This window comes from Aspergillus thermomutatus (genome assembly GCF_002237265.1).
Source record: "Aspergillus thermomutatus strain HMR AF 39 chromosome Unknown NODE_1, whole genome shotgun sequence".
NCBI classification, from domain to species: domain Eukaryota; kingdom Fungi; phylum Ascomycota; class Eurotiomycetes; order Eurotiales; family Aspergillaceae; genus Aspergillus; species Aspergillus thermomutatus.
In genome coordinates this window covers 326,103-348,561 of record NW_020798048.1, presented here as the reverse complement: position 1 = coordinate 348,561, position 22,459 = coordinate 326,103, and the positions used below count along the sequence as shown (strand labels likewise).

At 50.0% G+C, this 22,459-nt stretch overlaps 11 protein-coding genes across 11 annotated transcripts; 6 read left to right on the top strand and 5 right to left on the bottom strand.

Moving 5' to 3' along the window:
• Positions 1-1,620: 1,620 nt before the first annotated feature.
• On the top strand, positions 1,621-2,396 carry SF3A2 (spliceosome assembly protein PRP11; the record flags this gene model as incomplete). Its single annotated transcript, XM_026763303.1, has 2 exons — positions 1,621-1,632; positions 1,692-2,396. The coding sequence occupies 2 exons, from the start codon at positions 1,621-1,623 to the stop codon at positions 2,394-2,396; spliced, it is 717 nt and encodes a 238-aa protein (XP_026619104.1).
• Positions 2,397-3,068: 672 nt separating this feature from the next.
• On the bottom strand, positions 3,069-5,243 carry CDV56_109683 (serine/threonine protein kinase CBK1; the record flags this gene model as incomplete). The annotated part of the gene is made up of 4 exons (XM_026763302.1): positions 3,069-3,381; positions 3,437-3,913; positions 4,042-4,545; positions 4,615-5,243. 4 exons carry the CDS (start codon positions 5,241-5,243, stop codon positions 3,069-3,071), a joined length of 1,923 nt encoding a protein of 640 aa, XP_026619103.1.
• A 1,124-nt stretch (positions 5,244-6,367) lies between these two features.
• TIM54 (Tim22-complex subunit TIM54) lies at positions 6,368-7,885 on the top strand (the record flags this gene model as incomplete). The annotated part of the gene is made up of 2 exons (XM_026763301.1): positions 6,368-6,467; positions 6,525-7,885. The coding sequence occupies 2 exons, from the start codon at positions 6,368-6,370 to the stop codon at positions 7,883-7,885; spliced, it is 1,461 nt and encodes a 486-aa protein (XP_026619102.1).
• Positions 7,886-8,545: 660 nt separating this feature from the next.
• On the bottom strand, positions 8,546-11,206 carry CDV56_109681 (peptide alpha-N-acetyltransferase complex A subunit NAT1; the record flags this gene model as incomplete). The annotated part of the gene is made up of 3 exons (XM_026763300.1): positions 8,546-9,009; positions 9,062-11,041; positions 11,125-11,206. 3 exons carry the CDS (start codon positions 11,204-11,206, stop codon positions 8,546-8,548), a joined length of 2,526 nt encoding a protein of 841 aa, XP_026619101.1.
• Positions 11,207-11,842: 636 nt separating this feature from the next.
• Positions 11,843-12,504, bottom strand: CDV56_109680 (MIX23 family protein; the record flags this gene model as incomplete). Its single annotated transcript, XM_026763299.1, has 2 exons — positions 11,843-12,354; positions 12,432-12,504. The coding sequence occupies 2 exons, from the start codon at positions 12,502-12,504 to the stop codon at positions 11,843-11,845; spliced, it is 585 nt and encodes a 194-aa protein (XP_026619100.1).
• A 521-nt stretch (positions 12,505-13,025) lies between these two features.
• CDV56_109679 (putative formamidopyrimidine-DNA glycosylase) lies at positions 13,026-14,207 on the top strand (the record flags this gene model as incomplete). Its single annotated transcript, XM_026763298.1, has 2 exons — positions 13,026-13,618; positions 13,682-14,207. The coding sequence occupies 2 exons, from the start codon at positions 13,026-13,028 to the stop codon at positions 14,205-14,207; spliced, it is 1,119 nt and encodes a 372-aa protein (XP_026619099.1).
• A 135-nt stretch (positions 14,208-14,342) lies between these two features.
• Positions 14,343-15,362, bottom strand: CDV56_109678 (uncharacterized protein; the record flags this gene model as incomplete). The annotated part of the gene is made up of 1 exon (XM_026763297.1): positions 14,343-15,362. One exon carries the CDS (start codon positions 15,360-15,362, stop codon positions 14,343-14,345), a length of 1,020 nt encoding a protein of 339 aa, XP_026619098.1.
• Positions 15,363-15,971: 609 nt separating this feature from the next.
• nar1 (iron-sulfur cluster assembly protein NAR1) lies at positions 15,972-17,837 on the top strand (the record flags this gene model as incomplete). Its single annotated transcript, XM_026763296.1, has 2 exons — positions 15,972-16,076; positions 16,149-17,837. 2 exons carry the CDS (start codon positions 15,972-15,974, stop codon positions 17,835-17,837), a joined length of 1,794 nt encoding a protein of 597 aa, XP_026619097.1.
• Positions 17,838-18,400: 563 nt separating this feature from the next.
• On the top strand, positions 18,401-18,607 carry CDV56_109676 (Rpo12/RPC10 RNA polymerase subunit family protein; the record flags this gene model as incomplete). The annotated part of the gene is made up of 1 exon (XM_026763295.1): positions 18,401-18,607. One exon carries the CDS (start codon positions 18,401-18,403, stop codon positions 18,605-18,607), a length of 207 nt encoding a protein of 68 aa, XP_026619096.1.
• A 602-nt stretch (positions 18,608-19,209) lies between these two features.
• CDV56_109675 (anthranilate phosphoribosyltransferase) lies at positions 19,210-20,560 on the bottom strand (the record flags this gene model as incomplete). Its single annotated transcript, XM_026763294.1, has 2 exons — positions 19,210-20,169; positions 20,231-20,560. The coding sequence occupies 2 exons, from the start codon at positions 20,558-20,560 to the stop codon at positions 19,210-19,212; spliced, it is 1,290 nt and encodes a 429-aa protein (XP_026619095.1).
• A 343-nt stretch (positions 20,561-20,903) lies between these two features.
• Positions 20,904-21,968, top strand: CDV56_109674 (mitochondrial 54S ribosomal protein uL10m; the record flags this gene model as incomplete). Its single annotated transcript, XM_026763293.1, has 1 exon — positions 20,904-21,968. The coding sequence occupies one exon, from the start codon at positions 20,904-20,906 to the stop codon at positions 21,966-21,968; it is 1,065 nt and encodes a 354-aa protein (XP_026619094.1).
• Between the last annotated feature and the right edge of the window lie 491 nt (positions 21,969-22,459).

The following is a 22,459-nucleotide window of genomic DNA, read 5'->3' as shown; positions in this document are numbered from 1 at the left end:
TCCGCTCGTTTTCAGCCTGTAGAACCTTAATTTCGTGTTGCAGAAGAAGGTTCATATTCATTGCCATTTGTGCTACCTTTTCAAGATGTTGGATATGTGATACTGGACTGCTGGAAAGCTTCCTTTTCTGAAGACTTCTTTGCAGGCTGCGGATCTTGTGATCTAGCTGCCGAGGATTCTGCGGTGTTTGAAAAGCAGAAGAGATTGAGCCTTCAACAGGCAGTGGTGGTGTGGGCGTACGAAGTTGAAAGGTGGTTTTCTCAAGCACCCGGTCTTGATTAAAAGGTTTAAGACCAGCGCCTGCAAAGCCACTACATATATTCTTTTGATTAAAGACCTTCTCACGCGCAGGTGGATATAGATGTAGAAAGTCTTCCTTGTCAATATGGTTGTTTCCAGCAACCATCATTCCTTCAACTAATTTCCCATAGGCGCGTTTTAGCGGGCCAAAAACACCCACATCCAGTGGTTGCAGAAGGTGAGAGGTATGAGGTGGCATGCAAAGGCAGATAATGGCATTTTCCTTGCAGAAAGCATCAAATTCTGCAGTCTGGTGGCTAGAATGGCCATCAAGAATAAGCAATCTCTTTGCACCAGTTGAATTCTGCCTGGAGTGTGGTTCAAACACCTCCTGAAGCCAGCGAAGGCCTATTATATCGGTTGTCCAGCCGTTGTCACTCTTTGCAATTGACCAGCTTTGAGGAACTGCCGGTTCTTGATACCAGGTAGCCTGTTGCTCTTTCCCCTTCAAGATGACAACTGGTGGTATAGAAACCCCCTTTGCGCTCACACATTCAATGATTGTAACCCATTCACGATTCCCTTGAATAACTGTACGGGGTCTTTCACTGCGATCCACTGCAGTGATAACCTTGGATGTTGTACAAAGTCCCATTGCAAAGCCAGTTTCATCAAAATTCCAGATACCATCTTCATGGATGCCATGTTCCTGAATAGCTTCATGTACAGTTTCAAACCAACGCTGTATAACCTTTGGATCCTCCTGCTTTGCTCGCTGGTACGTAATCCTTCGATTATATCTTGTACGTAGTTCAGGACGGCGTTTAACAAAGGAATAGGCCCAGTTGACTCCAAGGACTGCGGTGGAATCTTGGGAACGTTCACGAAGTAAAATCTGTGCCATTCCACGCAGAAACTCTGGCCGAATTGAAAAACCTCGTTTATCTACATCTAGAAGTCGCTTGACAAGAGTTTCTTCTTCAATAGCAGTCAGTTTATGGCCATTGGCGCGTGTCTCTGATCGTGGTTTGATTCCTCTCAGCCGACTGCGAAGCGTAGCTTCAGGTACACCAAATATGCTAGCAGCTTCTCGTTTTGATTGAATTTTTTTGTTTTTAATAGCTGAGACAGCCATTTGCATTCGATTCTCTTGAGAAAGAGACATTTATAGGGTATAACTAGAAGAAGGACGCGTTGAAAAATATTGATAGTATAGTATTTTGACGCGACGGCGAAAGTGCGTAGCTCGGCCGTATGCGTAGCTCGGCCGTGGATTACGTTATCGCGATCTCCGAATTTCCAGTCGAAGCTTATCGTTGCCCGTCACACGTTACTCTCCTCTCCTTCAGTTCTTCTGCTTTTCGGTAGAGGTTATTCAAGATGGATTACCAGGTAAGCATGGGTAGCATGTATAACCGCTTTCTTTGGCTTGGTTCTGATCTCTCTCTTAGAATCGTGCAGGATCCAAATTCGGTGGCGGTGGTGTTGCATCCCACTCCGCAACGAATGCAGACCGTCGTGAGCGTCTTCGCAAGCTTGCCCTCGAGACAATCGACCTCGACAAGGACCCCTACTTCTTCAAGAACCATGTCGGAAGCTTCGAATGTCGTCTATGCTTGACGGTCCACCAGAACGATGGCTCGTATCTCGCCCATACTCAGGGCCGCAAACATCAGACAAACCTGGCCAGACGTGCGGCGCGGGAGCAGCGCGAGGGCAAAAACCAAGATCCATCGATGCTGCCCGGTGCGATGGGTGTGCAGGTCAAGAAACAGACTATCAAGATCGGACGGCCCGGTTACAAGATCACCAAGATTAGAGATCCTTTGACGAGGCAGCTTGGTTTGCTGTTCCAGTTACAGTATCAGGAGATTACGCCTGGGGTCACGCCCCGAGTACGGTTTATGTCTGCATTCGAGCAGAAGGTTGAGGAGCCCCCAGACAAGAACTTCCAGTATCTCGTCGTCGCTGCCGAGCCATATCAGACGTGTGGATTTAAATTGCAGGCCAGGGAGATCGACCGCAGAGAGGGTCGCTATTGGACCTGGTTTGATGAGGACAGCAAGGAGTTTTGGATCCAGATCATGTTCAAAACCGAGCGAGAAGAGCGATTTAGCGGTGTTCCGGGTCTGGCACCAATGGGACCCAGAGCTTAATGAAGGGGCTGTTGAAGGAGTACGGGTGCTTTTTCGAGCAAATCTAACGGCATGTACAATTCAGCTGGGGCTTTCTTCCGGGCGTTATTGTTGGATTCTTCTCGCATTATGAATCGATTTTAGTTCTCTGAAAAAGCGGCTCTTTTCAATGAATTTTAAAACCATTCTCTTTCATTGGTCTACTTTCTACCAGGCATCGCTTGTCTTCTTTCTGTCCTACAAGGCTGTACTGTTTAACAGGTGCATGGCTCTCCGAGGTTTCACTCTCATTGTAGATGCATTGAGGCGTGATGAGCGCCATATGTACGACCTAGCTAAAAGACAAAAACAGCCAGTAAAACCATGATCTGTTCGCTTCGGTGTATCAAGAATTTTGACGACCAACAAACAATGCGCTCGTATGTAGTTCTCTGCTGCTAGATACGCTGAATACCCAGCAGTTGTCGTCTTGCGACAGAAAATGCATATGAAACCAAATATGCTCAGGTCATTACCACAAGGGGAAATCAAATGCGCTATATGCTCATGATGAAGACCAATGGAACGAGTAAACCCGTCTGAAATTGAACATGCACCGCTGCCAGGGTTTTCCGCGCAAGCCAGCCCGCTCTGAGAATCCCCGGTTCGGTTCATCCACAATCCACACACTTGAAGGCCAGCTTTTTTTTAAGTTCAGTTCGCCTGGAAAGCATTGAACGCTTTGTATGTGTATCCAATGAATGGGAGGCTCATCTCAGCTTCCTGCTCCTCTGGCATGGCACGGGCCTGAGCACGGTGGATAGCGCTGGTGTCCTCCTGCGGAATCTCGTCGATAGGGAAGTACGAAACGTCGATGTTCGAGCTGAGTTTCGGCTCAAAGGGAGCGCGGATATTACGAAGTTGTTCCCACACCACTCCACGGAAGAATGGGTGGTTCTTAATTTGTGTGGCACCTCCGAACTGGCCGCCTTCGTTGCCGATACGGTGTTCCGCGTCACACAGGAAACTGCAGAGTATGATCAGCTTTCAAGCCAAAAATGAAAACTGTAGCGGGAACAAACCTCCGGATCAATGATTCCGAATCGCGGGAAAGTGTAAGCTCCTCGGGGAAATACAAGCATTCTCTCCAGTTGACGATCTTGCGGTAGGTATCCGTGGTATCCTCGGCACAGAACGGGGGCCAACCCACAAGACATTCGAACATGATAGCACCAACAGACCACCAATCACAAAGATAGGTATATCCCTGACCATTGAAGATTTCGGGGGCAATGTAATCAGGCGTGCCAACAGTCGAATAAGCCATGGCCCGACGGGATTTTCTCCAGGTGTTAATCTGCCCACGGTTCGAGACTGTCAGGTTAATCGCATCGTTGAAGTATCCAGAGTTGCGATTCTTGTCCTTCGAAGTTGAGTTCTTCAGAAGATTCTGATAGTACGAGTTGTCGTGTGTTTTCTTGCCTCCGGTTGAGAGACCGAAATCAGTAAGCTTGACGTGACCACCTCGGTCGAGCAGAATGTTGTCAGGTTTGATGTCCCTGTCGATCACGGCTGGTTAGTATGTTTATGACAATCGCAGTTGGATAATTCCCTCGGCATAGATGGAAGGCGAAGAAGGTGTCCAGAAACCATAGTTTTGCGTTAAGCGTATCAGGGAATAACTCACCGATGGAGGAAGCCAAGCTTGTGGACCGCCTCGATGGCCATTACGATTTCTGCCATATAGAACCGCGTGATATCCTCGGAGAAGATTTCATACTTGATGAGCATGGTCATCAGGTCACCTCCAGGTAAGAACTCCATGAGCAGATAAAGGTAGGCGCTGTCTTGGAAAGAAGCATGCAGCTTCACGAGCCACGGGTTGTCCTTGGAGTCTGCCAGAATGTCACGCTCAGCACGAACGTGAGCCAGCTGATCCTTCTTGAACATTTCTGTCTTGATCAAAGATTTGAGGGCATAGATTTTGCCGTCGGTCTTCCGTTGCACGAGTTTGACTTCACCAAAGGCACCCTTTCCGATAATCTTGATAGTCTGGAAGTTGGAAGGTGTCTCCTTGGTCCGGAGGAATCGCAGGAAAGTTGACTCCTTTCTTGCAGCAATCTCGGCCTCCTGGCGCTTCCTTTCCATGGGGATACTAGGCTCACGGATCATCTTATCGAGCTCGGCAGAACTGGTTGAATGAAACGAAAAGCATTAGCGGTTTCTCCCCATGCGACGTTAAAATGTCTTCATCACTCACCGCATGTTGCGGTCGCGTGCCCGCTCAATGTTCTCATGGAAGAACACATTCACCAACTCCTTCGCCGCCTTGCCTCGCTTATGAACATTCTCAGAGTAGCGTTCGGGATACCGTTGAAGTTCTTCGTTCTCAGCCGGGGTTCGGGGACTCCGAGGCATAGGAGGGGCCAGATGGCCCGGTTGCTGCTGTCCGGGGGCAGAAGAACCAGCAGTGCGAGGTCTCTGAGCAGGAGAGGCAGCACGACCAAAGAAACCCGTGCGTGTCGAGTTCAGATCCTGGTTAGAGAACTGCTGGATAAGACCATTTGTCCCGTCATTGGCATTGTAGGCCATCCGTGACTGGTAGGTGGGCTGAGGGGACGCGAGATTGTGCTGCGGCTGCTGCTGCTGCTGCTGCTGGCCGTAAGGCGCCTGAGCATACTGGGGAGGATAAGGGTTGGCCATAAAGTATCCTTGATTGTAAGCCCCATTTTGAGCATCAACATAATCCTGAGGACCTTGATTTTGGTATATCGGTTGAGGAAAAGCAGAGGGGGTTGTTGGGTATGCGCGGTTGTTGGCCGCTGCATTGTATCCATTCCGATCGTTGAACCCGAAATTCAGGTGGAGACGATTATTGTTAGGATCCATTTTGCGACACGCTTTCCTCGACTCAACGACCTCGACGTGACAGACGCTGGGGAGTTGGATCGAAGGTTGTCGATGTGAAGACGAAAATGTTGGCGACCCAAGGGGGAGGGGGAAGGGCACGGGTCAATATTCAAAGGAGCGGTGGCTCAGGAGTAGTAGTACAAGGAGCCCTTTGGGGAGAGAGGGGGGGCGGAGGGGGGAGAAGCCGCACGTTTCTCAGTCCTCCACGTTCAGGAGAAAAAGGACAAAAGATGTTGTTATCTGGCTGGGTGAATTCAAAGAAGACTGTAAGCAAATATGTATGTATCTATCTGACAAGCAGGAGACAGAATCAGAAGAAACAATGGGTGTCAGAGCCAAATGACCAGGAGGCTACTCCATCTACGTACAAACTCCAACTCTGCGCGATGTTTGGTTCGTTTTGCGCCTATCCGGAGTCTGGACTGTCGGGATACAGCAGGTTGGAGAGACCAACAGTGCAAGACAGGACAGGGGCAGGTGTTGGCCTGGGGCAGTCAGGCACAAATCTAAGTACTCCGTAGTTAGGGGTCCCTGAGGCTCTTGTTTAATTGTCCATGTCTGCAATAATAATCATGGTTCTGAAACAATTTACCATGCATCATCGCGCATTATTATTTCTAGTCATGTTCAAGAAACTCTCCTTAACAGGTCAAAAAGGTACTTAGAATACGCAGTCTTTAACCATGGAACAATTTGACAATAAGTGCCTAGCAGCACAAACTAGACGATGATGATGTGACAAGATCAACCTGGAGTCGTTGAACACTTCTTCAGATCAACCTAACATGTCTACTTACATTGTTTGCAATCAATGTAGTCTGATTTCTGGAGCATTACCTTGATTCTCTGTCTGGACAAACACTTTACTCTGAGTGTGCTTCATATACCGCCCGGATAAACCTCGTCCCGGGCAGCTTTTGAGCATTCCGAAGTTTTTTGGACTTATCTCGAGTCATGACCGGAAGTGATTCGGTGTTCTTCAAAGAGAATCTGCTCACTTTCTAACTGAATTTTCTCTCTTGAGCTTGCCTCAAATCATTCAAATATTGAAATCATCTGACTTTCATATTTGCGCTCCATTACCTCTATCAACATCTGGAGCCATGGCGGAGTCCTCCAGTTCCGCCGCGGCCTCAGGCCAGGCTCAAAATGCTGCTTCGAAAACTACGCCGAAGCCAGCTAATCCAGCATTCAAGATGCTAGGTAATTGCTGATAGACCTCTAGAGCTCCCGGCCTATTTGACGTTAATCGCTCCACAGGAATGCCCAACTTTCGTTTCAAGCTTCCATCCCGGAATTGGATGATCTTTTTCACAATCACCGGTTCACTCACGGCTGCCATCGTCTATGATCGTCGAGAAAAGCGTCGCGTACAACAGAAGTGGTGTGACTTGGTCGCACATCTCTCCAAGGAGACCCTCCCCATCGAACAGACACGGCGGACATTAACGGTATTCTTGGCCGCTCCGCCGGGCGACGGACTTCGCATTGCTCGCGAACATTTCAAGGAATACGTGAAGCCGATATTAGTCGCGGCAGCTCTAGACTATACACTCATCGAAGGCAGAAGGGAGGGCGACGTGCGTGCAACACTATCGGAACGGATCCGCAAGCACAGAAGGAAAGCGGGTGAGCCAAGCTCGGTCGTAGAGGAAATCGGCAATGAAGACATCATCGCCGACGCGAGACAGAGAATCGGAGTCGTTGAAGAACCCGGTCCAAAAGGTGACCTGGTAATTGGACGGCATACCTGGAAAGAATACATTCGGGGTCTTCACGAAGGTTGGCTTGGGCCCCTTGATCCTCCGACTCCCCCAGCTGCGCCTGTGGAAGAACCTTTGATTTCTGGCGAAGGCTCAGAGACACCTGTCGATGGCACGTCTGCTGCAGAGAGCACTGAAAAGAAGGAGGAAGCGGACAAAAAGGACGACAAGCCCGCCAAGCCCAGTGGACCGACACCAGCATATCTCACTCCGGCCGAATATTCATCGCGGAGTCTTCCATCCACCCTCCCACAGTCCTTGGAGAACTCCGTCCCCATCCCCTTCCCACATTTGCTGGGTTTCTTGAATACACCAATCAGACTCTACCGTTACCTGAACCGACGCCATCTAGCCGATGAAATTGGACGCGAAGTCGCCGGGCTTGTCCTCGCCTCGTCAAGCAGACCATATCTTGACAGTTCCTTCAGCTCCGACTCCGAAATGAGCAGTGCAAGCGTCGACGCCGGTGCTTCACCTTTCTCTTCATCCGATGACCCGATGCCTTCCACTTCCGCAAATTACGAACAGCAAACCGTCCTCGAAAAAGAAGAGTCCGAATGGCACAAATCAGTGCATAAGCGGGACGAGGCAAATCCTGACAAGGAACGCGAATGGCTAGATGATATCGTCCTGGACCCACGCATTGCATCTCGGATGCAGCGCTCCCTTCTCTCTGCTGATGAAGAGGCACGCGCACAACGCATTACCGAGGGCAAGGAATACATTCTCGGACAAGAGAGACCCACCCCCGTTCCCTTCTGGCAGCGGATGTGGATCAAGTATGGCTACGGAGAGGATGAAGAAACCATCAAGATGAAGCCCATCATTGGTAATCTTGATGGAGCGGATGGCGAATGAAGATGAGTCTTGTCTTTGGAGGATGAACCTCTCAACTTCTTGATGTACCATTACTCCCACTTAGACTGTATATTAGTGCGACCCTGAAGGTCATATATATTGTAGGTTATCCTCACTCCATGGCCTTGTCGCTGACTTCTGGATATTCTGCCCAGTCGGAGGGCGACATCATAGGATAAACTCAGCCCGCTCCAGGTAGCCCTATTTCAGGAGCCAGCGTCCTATTTCCCCAATAGACACCACACGGATGACAATCGATATTAGTGAGTTAGAAGGTCAACGATTAATGGCGCCTAGGTTATAACTGTTATTTATTCTTTCCGGACGAAAAGACGATAGAAAACCTCATCAGAGAAACTAACGAAGCAAGGTATCAAGCCAGTCGTATCTCCATTTTATATTCAAGCCCCAGTAAAAGATCAGAGAAGTATAGTATCCTACTCATACATCAATCAGATTGTATCTCTCTCGCTACACTGGACTAGGTTCTTTGTCCCCTTGAGCCCTCAACCACAGGTGCATCAATTCCCGACGCGAATGAGACGGTGTCGAATCCCGAGGCAGCGGACTGACGAGCCCTTAGCCCCAGAGATCTACCGCCGTGATATATGGATGACCGGGAGCTGATGGGATGATTCCTCTTATCATTCGCGCAATGGCTCAGCTGAGCTGGAAAACCGTCGATTCAGGCCATTTGCTGCTGGCCTTCTCGGCGTATGCGGTCTTCGCCGCCTGATCACTTCCCCACTCGTACAGAATATCGAGACCAGCCAGCGCAGTCTCGATAGAGGCATTGTTCAAGTCAAGTGTGGCGACCAGATCCCTTTCGCACTGCGCCTTGGAGTCAGGTTGCAGAATAAGGCGGCATTTGAGGCCGGCTTGTGTGTGCGAAGGACTCTCCTTATGGGTGGATAAGAAAGAGTCATTCCACTCTCCGAGATTCTGCGATTTGGGCAGCAGCTTTTCGAATTCAGTATTGACAACCTCAGCAACCTCAGGGGCAAGGGGCTCAGAAAGATTGTCGAGGGCTTTGCGGAAGCGCAGAAGCTGAACATGGAGAGTTGGGTTGCTTGCGTCGATTTGGTGGGCAGCGGCAAGACATTTGAGTGCAAGTGCGTATTTGTCTACCAAACGCGTTAGCCAATCCTCAAAGGTATATCCAAGAATTGCACTTACTCTGTCTGAGGTACACTTCGAATCCAAGACACTCTGCCTCGATATTCTTTGGGCTATGCTCTAACAAGGGCGTCAAGAACTTGGTCGCATCCTTTAGTGGGTCTTGCGTTTGGACAAGCTTGTAGCCAAGAGGGTCAGGGTCCTCTTTCTTCGTCTCCCCATCGGAGCCCTTCGCAGTAGCGGCGGCAGCTTTCCTTGCCTCTCGCTTTTCGGCCTCGATCTTCTCTAGACGTTGCTGTTCTTTCTTGGCTTTCTTGAGGGCCTTCTTCCTCTCAGCGTCGTCTAGGTCGCCTGAGCCACTGAGTCCGCTAGGCAGCGGGCCGTGAGCCAGATCGGGTTCGTCGCGGAGTAGAAGATATGCTTTGATGGCAGAGAGAGCCATTCTGGTGTAGAAGGGATGTTCGCGTAAACGATCCTCCCACCGTACCATATCAACGTACGCCCTGATCATGCCCTTGCGAAGAGAAAAGCTATGGAAGTCAAACTGATCTTCCTGCCAAACATCGAAGATGTTGTTCACTCCATGGAAGCGCTTCAAAGCAAGGCCAAGTTTCTTCTGTCGTAGATATGACTCGCCATCCTCGGTAAGATACCAGACACACTGCATCTCGTGAAGATCGCCCAATGCTCCTCCGACGGTCTCATTCCTGGTGAATTTGCTCATATTGTCAAGTGCCTTTTCGTTGTCGTTATTCCGCAGTTGATACTTGGCCGCTTTCGAGTTGATATAGCGGTCCTTCTCATCCAGAAGTCGGGCCTTCTCCATCTCTTCGGCAGCCTTTTGAGGGTTGCCGCGGTGCTTCCATATCCTGGCCTTCGTCATCTGGTATTCAACCGCCTTGGGGGCCAGTTCGATGGCCTTGTCGACGCTCTCCATGGCCTTCGATAAATTGCGACTAAGGTGGTAGTTGTAGTGCTGAGCAAGGAAGTAGTAAGTCGAAGCGAGGAAGTCAGTGTTATCCTTAGTTGCCTGCCCTTCCGCGGAGCCGTTGGATTGTGTCGTCCCATTACCAGAGACATAGCTTTCCACAAGCTCCTGCACCGTGTCGCGTTTGCTAGGGTTGGTGTACAGAGATTTGATGTTTGCAAAGAGTGATGGTACGCCCTTCTTGAGCATGCGCTGCAGGTATGCATCCGCCGCTTGCTTAAACTCGTCGCCTTCCAAGAAGTCCAGTGGAATTCTGCGAGGAGCGTCTCCTCGAGGGTACTTGTCCGCCCAAGCGTCATATACTGCCTTTAGCGCCGCATGATCGCTTTCTGAGATCCCCTTCGCCCTGATCAGACCGTCATAGTAGATCGAGTTCTCCGGGTTCCGCTCAAGAAGAGCAGTGTAGGCTGCCTCGGCCTCTGCCTTTCGGTCCAATCGCAAAAGGTAGTCTGCCTTCATTTCCATGACCGCGAGCACATCCGTAATTCTGTATCCGATAGTCTCAAGGTGTTCCAAGGCCTGTTCGACCTTGCCTGCTTCCGCCATGATCATGTTCTTGTACAGAACAGCCTCTGAGTGCTCCATGTCGGATACCGGCGGCGGTTGTTTGAGCGTCTCCTCATATGTGGTCAAAACCTTCTCCGCCTCCTCGAGGTCACCCGCAAGATGGTGTGCAATCGCCAGAGCCGTCCAGTTCTGCCGGAAACCGGGACGGGCTTGCAGCATCGCACTCCTGCTTTGAACGTAACCCTGGTAATCCCGCATTTGCATCTGGAGCAAAGCGAGGTCGCGCTGGATGGGCTGCGACTCCGGCTCAATCCTCAATGCAAATCTGTATGCCTTAATTGCCTCCTCATAGTTCTTCTCTGCTCGGTACAGCAGCCCATAGACATGCCAGCAAATGTGCGACTTCATGTCATTCCGTAGGGCTTCCTTGGCCAACGCGAATGCCTCCTCTTGTTGTCCGAGATTGCTCATAATCAAAGCCTTCATCGCCTGTGTATCGCCATGGTTAGGGGTTTTTCGAAGGATCTGGTCGGCGAGCTTAATGCCTAAACAAGACGCAATGGAGTCAGTCTTCTCGAGTCCACCTTTCCGGAAACTTTGAGTGACTCAATCCGGTCACCCAACCCACCCTTTTTATATTGCTTGTTCTCATAGTGGCGAACCACCTGTCGGAATGAGGACGCATCCTTGGAGCTCAAAGGCTGCGGCATGGTGGCTGTTGTGCAAGGTTGGCGGAGTTGAAGGTGCCAAGTTACTTGTGCGTAGATAAAGCTGGTGGATGTTGTGCGGGGAGTGGGCTCTTTTTCCCTCCCGGAACAATGACGAGCACTAATATTATTCAAAGCCTCCGAACAATATCAGCGTCGACTTTACCGCAGTCCATTTACTTAATCGAAGACAATGGATAATCTTCTCTTTCCTGCTTGATTCTTCGTAACACAATGGATGCTTTGCCTGTACGATCCTCCCTCTCCAGCTGCATTCGCCCTCAATCAACCAAAATAATTATCCGAGACGACGCTTGCGTGCATATGCAGCACAGGGAATCCTCTACGAATTGAAATCCGTTGTCGTCCTACCGTACCTTTGTTCTCTTTGGGTATATGCCTGGGTTTATGGTTATTTGACATGTTGAGATTGTCATTAATGGCACTGAGATGGCTTGTGTCTTAATATCAAACGCCTTAGATATGCGACTATAATACAGAATTATACATCAAGAGATATCAAGTCTAGGATCATATCAACACCAGCTAAGCCAACAGAATATAAGATGGGGGAGTATCCTTCATGTTTTTCGGCACAAGAATAGTGTCGGTGGTCTCTGTTGGCGCTGTGCACAGCCTTCACCGTTGCTTTCTCTGGCGCCAACTGTTCAAAGCCTCCTCCCAAGTCGAAGCCGAGTCATTGCACCTCTCAGTAACCAAGCTCCAAGTTCGCGCCCGTATGATCTCTTCCACTGTTCGCTGATTCCGAACCAAGTTCGCAAGCGACTCTGTTCTCAGCTCTTTCGGAAAATATCGAGCAGAATAAGGGTCCAATCTTTCATCGACGATCTTTTCCCGTTCCTTTGCCGACTCTGCCTGTCGAAGAATAAGATCCGGATCGTCGGGATCGGGACTGGTCGCGACCCCAGCGCAAAAGTTCAGCACATCAGATCGCGTTTGCCATGACTGGAAGAGGACATTGTCCTTGAAGTTCCGGCATGCTTCGGGATCTATCGGCCTTCCGGCTTTGGAGTCTGTTTGACGGATTGCAGTTGATGAGGGATCAAACCCCTCCTGGGCCGGGGTGATCAGGGCATTGAGATTCTGCGAAATGGAGTCATCAATGGTCGCCCTAGAAAGCCGCAAAAAATCTGTTCGATTCAGAAAGACGGAGTCAGCGATGTTATCATGCTGGAGTTTGAGCGATCGTGAGCTGAGCGTGAAGTACCTAAAAGCACCCTCTCATTGAAGCAGAATTGAGGACTCAACCGTGGGGCTGATGTCGATGATGGCCCAGACATTTCGCCAGTCCTAGACGGTGCCGGTCCACCGTCTTTTCCAGAGGTAGAAAGAGCCCAGAACCACTCCAGTTTGTAGGGCTAGAACTGCAGAGCTATGGAAGCAAGTTGCAGGTTGACTTGTAGAGCAGCACAAGAGCGGGATATCGGAACAACGATCAGCCTCTTGATTCAACTAGTCCTCAAGCATACAAACACGTGAGGATCTTCCAAGTTGGATAATGTCGCAGACCGAACTCTCTTTAATCCAACAATCGTAAGGATGAGTCTGAATGTTGAAGTGCTGCGGCGAATCCAACGAACTGACGCTCTTATCGATAGTGGCTAATCCCAATTGAGTAGGGAGCTATTGATCACGGGACTTCGTGACCTTCGACGCGTCTCTCACAACACCTGCGTGTCCACATAAGCTGATGTTTCTCATTGTAATCTTTGCTAGACCTCCAGTATCGTTGCCATTCACCTAGACTAATAATTCTGCATATAAATCAACAGGCGTGTTCGTTAGGGTTTCTTCAGCTGCCATGCCTGAATTAGCTGAAATCTCGCGCATCGTTCACTTTATCGGTCAACATCTTGTTGGGAAGACTCTCACAAAGGTTTCTGCTCAGAACGATGATATTGTCTACGGGAAAGTTGGGACCAGCGCCTCTGAATTTCAAAAAGCCATGGAAGGGAAAAAGGTCGTCAGCGCAGGTCAACAAGGAAAGTATTTCTGGCTTATCATGAACGAACCTCCTCATGCAGTGATGCATTTCGGAATGGCAGGCTGGCTCAAGATCCGCAACGCCGATACATACTACTACCGCACTGAGAAACCTGAAGATAAAGAATGGCCACCGAAATATTGGAAGTTCCTGCTGGAGACAGACGGAGACCCGAAAACCGAGGCAGCTTTCGTTGACTTTCGCAGATTAAGTCGAATCCGACTCGTGGATTGTCCTGCAGATGAAATCCGCAAACACAGTCCGCTCAAAGAGAACGGTCCGGACCCGGTGGCGGATAAAGACCTCATCACGGAAGAGTGGCTGGCAGACAAGCTCAGGAGCAAAAAGGTTCCTATTAAGGCCCTTCTCCTGGATCAGGCGAACATCAGTGGGATTGGTAATTGGATGGGGTAGGGCTATACAGCTATGCATGCCGCCGCTTTGATGAGCCTGAAGAGCTGACAGCTGTTCAGTGACGAGATCTTATATCATGCCAAGATACACCCGGAGCAATATAGCAATACTATCGAGGATGAGCAGATCAAACAGCTTCACTCTTCCATCCATTATGTTTGCACGACGTCAATAGATGTGCTCGCTGATTCCGAGAAATTTCCTGAACATTGGCTGTTCAAGCATCGATGGGGGAAGGGAAAGAAGAACCAGCCATCGGTCTTGCCAAATGGTGAAAAGATTGTTTTTCTGACAGTCGGTGGTAGAACGAGCGCAGTTGTGCCAAGTATTCAAAAGAAAACGGGCCCTGTTGCTAAAGATTTTGGCGACGAGGACGCCAATGGCTCGAAGAGTGAGACCAAGCGAAAACGAGTAACGGCTGTGAAAAAGGAGAAGGATGTGAATGACGATGAGAAGGAGCCCAAATCGAAGAAACACGGATCGAATCAGCGAGGTATCCGGCCCAGAGAATCTGAGGATGCAGTGGACATCAAGGCGGAATCGAAGCCGGAGGGAAGGCGACGATCAACACGCCTCAGAAAATGAAGACCTTTGTTCTAGAGGCATAGGTATGAACTTATAGCGACTCAGTTCCATGCGTCTTCATATACATATCTTGAACATATTGACTTTAAATATGGGCCACAAGAAACACAAAACGGAAATATCCCCAGTATCTCATCACAACTTCACTCCATCAAGACATTCTCGAAAAATTTCCAAATTCCCTGTTTTATTACCTGTATCCACAATAGCGAATACAATCGCTTCAAACCATCCTTTGAATTCCTTCTCCTCCATGACTTCCAACCAACAATCCGCGACGTCGTGTTTGGGATGCCTGAACATGCCACAACCCAAGGCGCCCAAAACGAGCCTCCGATGGCCGTGGGTTGCGGCAATGCGCAGGACAAGGCGCATCTTATCCTTCATCAAATCTCGATCCTCCTCGTTCGCATACCGCTGTTCCGTGGAATTATCATCAATCACGACAGCCGGCTTAAACTGTGCCGCCATGCTGACAACACTGACTATAGGAAGCCACTCAGGCTTTCCCAAGTCCATCCAGCGATGCCGTTTTCCCGTATCTTCCCGAAAAACAACGACGGTCGGTGAATAGATAACACCAAGTTTATTCATGGGATAGAACTTCTCTTTGAGAGTGAAGCTGAGGCTACTGCGGAAACAGAGCTCCTCTTCTTGAGCCATTGATCCATGTTCCCAACCCCCTCCGACAGTCCCCGCGTTCGCCATATTCAAGACGCAGACAGGTTTGGTATCCTTATGATCGAGGAACTGGGCGGCATTGGCAAGGTTGAACGCGGTGTTGAAGGTGTCTCCTTCCACAACCTTGACCAATGTGCGGACCTTGGGGCAGTTATCCTGATCCAACTGGGGCAATCCATCGAGTAAATAGTAATGCCCATCGGGCGGAGCCTGAGGCGTCACCGTCAATATCGTCGGAATGATGCTCTTTGTTTCTTGGGCGACTTTTATCAGGCGCGCTGTCCTCGCTTCTCTGTCTTCTTCCTCGCCTTGATCGGTTTTCTGTATCTTTGCGGCCCGTTGGTCTTCTTGCCGGTCATTCGAGTCATCTGCGCCGGAAGCTTCAGGCCTCTCCTCTTCGACTTCTGCGCGCCGTTTCTGTTTTCCCTTGGCAGTTGCTGGCTGCTTAGAGCCACCGGCTGATGCACCAGCCATGATTCGTGGTGGAATTAAAATACGCAAGGGGAGAGGAGGGTAGTCGGAAAGTTAGAAAACTAGGTGTTATGGATTCTGAGACTTTCTCCTAAGCTATATATGTCTATTACCCTCGCTGTCCTTATCGAATTCCAAGCCAGTTACCCCAGGCAAAGAGCAACGCAAACCTGCTTCTCCTGTTGGAGCCTGAGGTTACTCCAGACAAAGAAACGGCAGAACCGCCGGAACGAGGAGCATAAACAGGCGGAATCTTCTTTGAGCACGTCGGGCGGTGAGCTTATCGGCGCCGATTGCGGGGTGGAGCAGCAAATCAAGGGTCGCCACTTTCGGCTGCCATGACAAAGCGGAAGATTGCCTTTACTAAACAGCCTACTTTTTCATCCAAGAGACTTGGGTTTGTCGCTTCTTTTCTTTATCTTCTGAAAGAGCGCTTCTCTGGTCGAGCTGTTCACCAGCCCCTCCCTACCGTTTTCTTTGTCGCTATTTTCGTCGGTTTGCATCCACAATAAAGAACACAGGCTCGAAGAACGCTACGAGATCCATACTACTTTGGTGGCGCTCTTCGTCCTTATCGCATAGCGGGGAGCTCGACCACAAGTCCCTGTCACGATGAGTGCAATCCTTTCTGCAGACGATTTGAACGATTTTATCTCTCCCGGGGTTGCTTGCATCAAGCCCGTTGAGACACTACCACAGAAAGAATCTCAGTCGGAGGTATGTTTGCTATTCTTACCAATCATCTGCCGTTGTCAGCCAATGGGCTAACACTGATTTCCAATTTTATAGAATCCCTATGAAGTGACAAAGGAAGACAAAGTTCAACCGGAAAACCTTCCCCCAGCTCAGATTTCATTGACCGACTGCCTTGCATGCTCCGGATGTGTCACATCCGCGGAAGCAGTGTTGATATCCTTGCAATCACATACAGAGGTTCTCAATACTCTTGAATCGTACCCTGAATTGCCGTTGAGTCTTGGAAGCGATCAAAGAGCTACACAAAATGTGGGAACAGCAGACAGCGATAGTCGCATCTTTGTTGCTAGCGTCAGTCCTCAAGTCAGGGCAAGCTTGGCAGCCACATACGGAATCACCGAGCGGGAGGCAAAATATATGATTGATCAATTTCTTATTGGCCCTCATGGTCTCAGAGCCGGTGGAAAACATCGCAATGGGTTTACATGGGTTGTGGACACGAACATCATGCGTGAAGCAGTGTTGGCTCTGACAGCGGACGAGGTTACCAGCTCTTTATCATCAAACGAAACGGGCAGCCTTCCCAAGCGACCAATCCTTTCGTCCGCTTGCCCCGGCTGGATATGTTATGCTGAAAAAACACATCCTTTCATCCTTCCTCATTTATCTCGCCTCAAGTCTCCTCAGGCTTTGACCGGCACATTTCTGAAGTCAGCGCTAAGTAAGGCGTTCGGGGTCTCACCTTCTCAGATATGGCATTTAGCTATCATGCCATGCTTCGACAAGAAGCTCGAGGCAAGCCGGGAAGAGCTTACCGACATCGCATGGGCCTCAGCCTCCGCTGAGTCACAGACAACACCCGTCCGTGACGTTGACTGTGTCATAACCACCCGTGAGCTGCTAACCTTAGCTTCTGCTAGGGGGCTTTCTCTACCCAGTTTGCCACTCAAAGCGTTGCCCGCGTCGTGTTCCGCGCCGTTTCCAGACCAAGCCTTAGACTCATTCTTGTTCTCTAAGAGCTCGTCAGGTCAAACAGTCGAATCGGGGACATCTGGAGGCTATCTTCATCACGTCCTCAAAATCTTCCAGGCCAGAAACCCCGGCAGCAAGATTGTCACACAGCGTGGGCGCAATGCCGATGTTGTGGAATATGTGCTCATGTCGTCTGGGGACGAGCCTCTTTTGAAGACGGCTCGGTATTATGGCTTCAGGAATATACAAAACCTTGTCAGGAAGCTTAAACCTGCACGCGTGTCGAGGCTTCCAGGTGCCAAGCCGCCAGCAGTTTCTTCAAGTGCAAGTCGACGACAAGCCATGTCAAGGAACGCGACCCCAGCTGGACCAGGTACTGATTATGCATATGTTGAAGTCATGGCTTGTCCTGGCGGCTGTACCAATGGGGGTGGGCAAATAAGAATTGAAGATGCCAGGGAGGCTACTCCGAGCACATTAAAAGAGACTTTGACTGAAGCTCCTGTGGCTGCGTCGAAAGCCACGCCGCATGAGCAGCGAGCCTGGCTTGCCCGGGTAGATGAGGCGTATTACTCTGCGGACTCTGATAGCGAGGGATCTGTCGCGACCGAGCCGGTTTCTGTCCTGTCGAGGGATACCGAGATTCATGAGTTCTTGAAGTATTGGTCACAGAAGGTGGATACACCCCTTTCTCAGCTGGTATACACGTCCTATCGCGAAGTGGAGAGTGACGTGGGTAAGACGCAGAATGCACCCAACGATACTGCTCGTGTTGTTGAGTTGGCAGGAAAGATCGGAGGCGGTTGGTGATACCGCACTCGCTTTCTGGTTTGGTCCGAGAACATTGCATATATCATTTATACCCTTCAATTTGCTGTTGAGGCGAGCGCTTTTTTGCATGGCTGGTTGCATGCTACGCATATGGAGAGATACCCTTTCATTATAGATTTCTCATTTTGAGGTTTGTTGGGCATTTGAGAGGATTTATCAGTCATGAAATAGCTATAGGAAGTTCCATAGACGTATAGATCGGGATAAAGCATGCCACCATAGCTTTCTTATACTAGACCATGGACCAAACTCTTGAATTTAATATGCCGAGTGCAGACAACATAATAATGAGGAAACATGTGGTACCCTGAGGCACACATTTGCTAGTCCCGAATCGGCTAGCTTCTTTTCCTCCGAACCTTCCATCGGGATGACAAAGCAGCCTAGAGCATTAAGAGAAAAAGTGCTCTAGTTATCCCAACTCTGGACTCCCTCAAACTCGCCTTCAATCACTCTACATCCCAAGTTACACTCGAGCGATATCTTCGCCAGCGCTATTGTGCATTATTATTTGACCCGCGAACAAACCGCCTCCGATCACCATGTCCCGCGAAGCTTATCAGGTCCCCTCGCTCGGCGCCCAGAATGCCTTTGGCACCGAGGGTATGAGCGCTGGCTCGATGGATGGGCCTATCGTCGCCTATCTTTGCGGCGAATGCAATGCGCGCGTCTCACTCAAGAGAGGCGATCAGATCCGTTGCAAGGATTGCGGTCACCGTGTGCTCTACAAGGAGAGGACGAAGAGGTGAGCCTTTTACTTCTTACCCGATTTCAAGATCTCTCCGTGAGCGGATGCTTGATTTCTGCCCTTGCTATGAACGGTTGCTAATTGCCCTTTTCTCGAGTAGAATGGTCCAGTTCGAAGCTCGTTAAAGTACTCTGCACGATGAAGTGTTTCGAGCAAAGATTTGCGGGGCCTCGGCCCGTTTTCGTCCTCTTTACGACAGTGATGTGCATTCTGTGGCGCTTTGGAGTTGGTTATTTTGAAGTTGAAAACTGCGGGCATGCCTGGCGTCTGCAAAGGCAGCGTTGAGGACGATAGCCAGCAGATATGTTTGGCAACATCCCTCTATCATGGTCATAAATCCTTTCAGTGTCCAACCTGAATCAATGCTAAAATATACCCCGTTCTGATGGTGTTGAATTTCCATCACATGGATATGCTCTTTGAGCATTTCGCGAGTCTTCCAATATTTCGCAGCCCCATATATACCAATATATAATCTCTATCCAACTTGAGCAGTCCTAGCCAATAATATAAAAAAAAAAGAAGAAGAAGAAGAAGAAGAAACCCCGAAATGGAAAGCATGAGGCATCACACATAACCCTGCGTCATCAATGGATCGTTTCGCTAAAGTCTGTTTGTGACTTCGATGAACTGTTCCAGACATTTAAGTGCCGAACCGCTTTCGACAGCCCATCTTGCTCGTCTGATACCCTCCTTCCAGCGACCTCCGCCCGGACCACGTTCGGTGATCACCTTGCCATCGTCACCAGGGCCCATGTTACTGGTTTCGGCTTCACAAATACCCGAAATCACCAGGAGGGCGGCAACATTCATCAAGACGAATGTAAGGATGGGATCGTCTGGAGCTAGCTCGTTTCGCAGAATACTCATGATCTTGGCTGCGTTTTCTTTCGGCATCTTTCTACCGTAGACTGCGGTTAGAGGGTGGGTAGGCAGGCCGAAATCAGATGGGTGAAGCTGGAAGGTTTCTATCTTGACCAGAGTCCGAGGAACATCTTCATTCTCGTCGCAGGAACACTCCTCACGGGAGCCATCGTAGGCAGGATTGGGGTATTCCGTAAGTTTCCAGCAATTTGTTGGACCCGCGCAACTGATTTCATCCATGTCCTCCGCACCGCAGACAACAAGGGCCTTCTTCGCCCCACCGGTGCGCAAGGCTTCTGCGAACACAGGTCCCAGGCTCTGATAAGCCACACCAACCACTCTCGCTTCCAGCGCCCAGTCGACGGGGTTTGCCAATGGACCCATTAGATTGAAGATAGTTCGCAAGCCCAAGCCCCGTCGCACTGGATTAGCGTACATCATACCAGGGTGGAAATTGGGGGCGAACAGGAACGCATAGCTCGTCGCTTCGTAGACTTCGGCAAGGTTGTCGGCAGTAACTGCGGAGATCTTCGGGGGAACTGGGGGGATCGCGTTTAGGACATCAGCAGAGCCAGAGAATGAAGTTTGCGCGCGGTTGCCGTGCTTGGCCATCATGAGGAGCGGCGACGCGATGATAGAGGCAGTCGTCGAAATGTTGAACGTAGAATGTGAATCACCACCGGTCCCAACAATATCACACTGGAACAAAATGCCAGATTAGCAAGGCAGTCAAGCTATCGGTAGGGTTCGATTCACTCACCAGGCCGCCCTCATAGTTTCCTTCCTTCTTTCCGCGGGCCTTGATGGCCTTCTGCAAAGAGCTCTTCTCGATTTGGCGAGCTGCCTCTCTCATACGAAGCGAACATAATGCAATGACCTGCGCATCTCGGTCTTTTCCGGTAGAATGCAGAAGAGTCAGAAGAGCGGCTGTCTGAATGGCTGACAGACGATCTTCAAAAATCAATGCAAATGCTGAAGCGATTTCGGAAGCATCAACTGGGATCTGGGTAGCGGGGTAGGCAAGTTTCTGAAGGAGGGGTGATATCGAAACTTGATTAGGCTTCTGGTCAAATTCATGCGCTGACATCATGGTGAATTGAGTGCAAATCTGCTCTCCAAGACACTTGAAATTGACTCAAATGGGAGCAGTGACAAAGAAAGGGTTAAGTCCTTGTAACAGTCCATTGCTTGTATCACCGGAGGAGTCATCAGTACCTGGCAGAATTTCACCGCCCATTTAATGGTCTATACCGAATTGGGAACATAGGCCATTGGCTTTCTTCCAGATTTTGGTTTCTTTACGTGCATTTGATTCATCGGCTGAGGTTGTCGGTGCCAACCATTGCGCAAGACTATTCCGTCCTGCTTTTTTCTTGACGGATTGACAGAATCATCACACTCTCAGAAAATCAAATCTTACACTTAGGTTCACGATGCCGCCCCGGTTACGGCTCTCAAATGGACGCATTTCTCAGTCGTTCCGACGCCAGAGAGTCCTATGTCAATTCGAGATACCAGTCGCTGCTCGATATGCAAGCACTGTAGCCACAGCGACGACTCCGGCCGCATCTATTGAACAGATGACAACCTCAATTCCTCCGATCGCTAGATATTCCCCTTCTCAGCCTCCCTCTCATCGCAATCCCGAGTACCGACGATCACAGCTTCTCCGGCAGTACACATCGCTTATCCGCACGACACCTCTCATGGTTCTCTTCCAGCATGATAACCTTCAGTCGGTAGAATGGGCTGCGATCCGGCGGGAGCTGAGCAAGGCCATGCAGAAGGTTGATGAGAAGATTGCCGCCGAGGGACGGCAAGCTTCACCACTTGCGCCTCACATCAAGGTGCAAATCGTCCAGACCAGCATCTTCGAGGTCGCTCTCCGCATTGTCGAATACTTCCGTCCAGATCAGGCTACAGTGGCCAGTGCCAAACCTCCCAGAGCCGTCGACCCCGTTACACAGACCTCCGCCGAGATTCCTCTGTCGGGATCCAAGGACGACCCGGCCCTGACCCATGATCTCTCCCGTGCGGCCCATGACGCTGTGATGCACATGAAAGGCAAGCATGAACTTTCAGCGCTTCTCGTGGGTCCGGTCGCAGTCCTTTCTATCCCACAGGTGTCTCCTGAGCACTTGAAGGCCGCCATGTCGGTTCTTGCCCCCAAGGCGACCGGCTTCCCTGCTCCCACTCGCAGGGCGAACCCGGCGTGGCATGAACTGCCTGTCCAAAATGGATTGCAGAAATTGAGCTTGCTGGCTGCTCGAGTGGATGGTCAGGTCTTCGATGTCGACCAGACGAAATGGGTCGGCAGCATCGAAGGTGGTATGGATGGCTTGCGGTCTCAACTCATCATGGCTCTGCAGAGCATGGGATCTAGCATTACGAATGCCCTGGAAGGCGCTGGCAAGAGCCTTTATTTCACTCTCGAGAGCAGGAGAAGCGTTCTGGAAGATGAGCAGAAGGGTCCTGAGGGTGACAAGAACGAATCTTAACGACGCAGTAAATCTTGTCACCTTGTCCATGTATAATATTTCTTGTACTTATCACAATTAGATTTCCTCAGAAAACCACTGTGGTTACACGTCCCGAACTTGAATGGCATACCTTTGGTCAACTAGGATCGATTCAGCTACCTATTGTTCCTTCCGCCTGCCCTCGTACGGGGTAATTTTATTTGCTTTTTACACATAGAATGTGAGGACCCGTGAAATCGACGCTGCAAATGACCGCTACAAAGCCATAAACAGCCGCATTTTCCCACCCATAACTCCGAGCAGCGAGCCGCCGCTTTAACGTCCTGGACTAGCATCTCTATAATTCAACCTTCTGGTACAAACTGCGAGATCTTGCGCATATCATGGCTACCATCCCGGCGTCATATGTCCCACCTCCCTCATTCAGCCCGCGCTCTGTCGAACATTACCCACCCAAAGAGGTTACACCTCTCGCGAATGCTTCTGCCTCTGGAGATTTTGACACTATA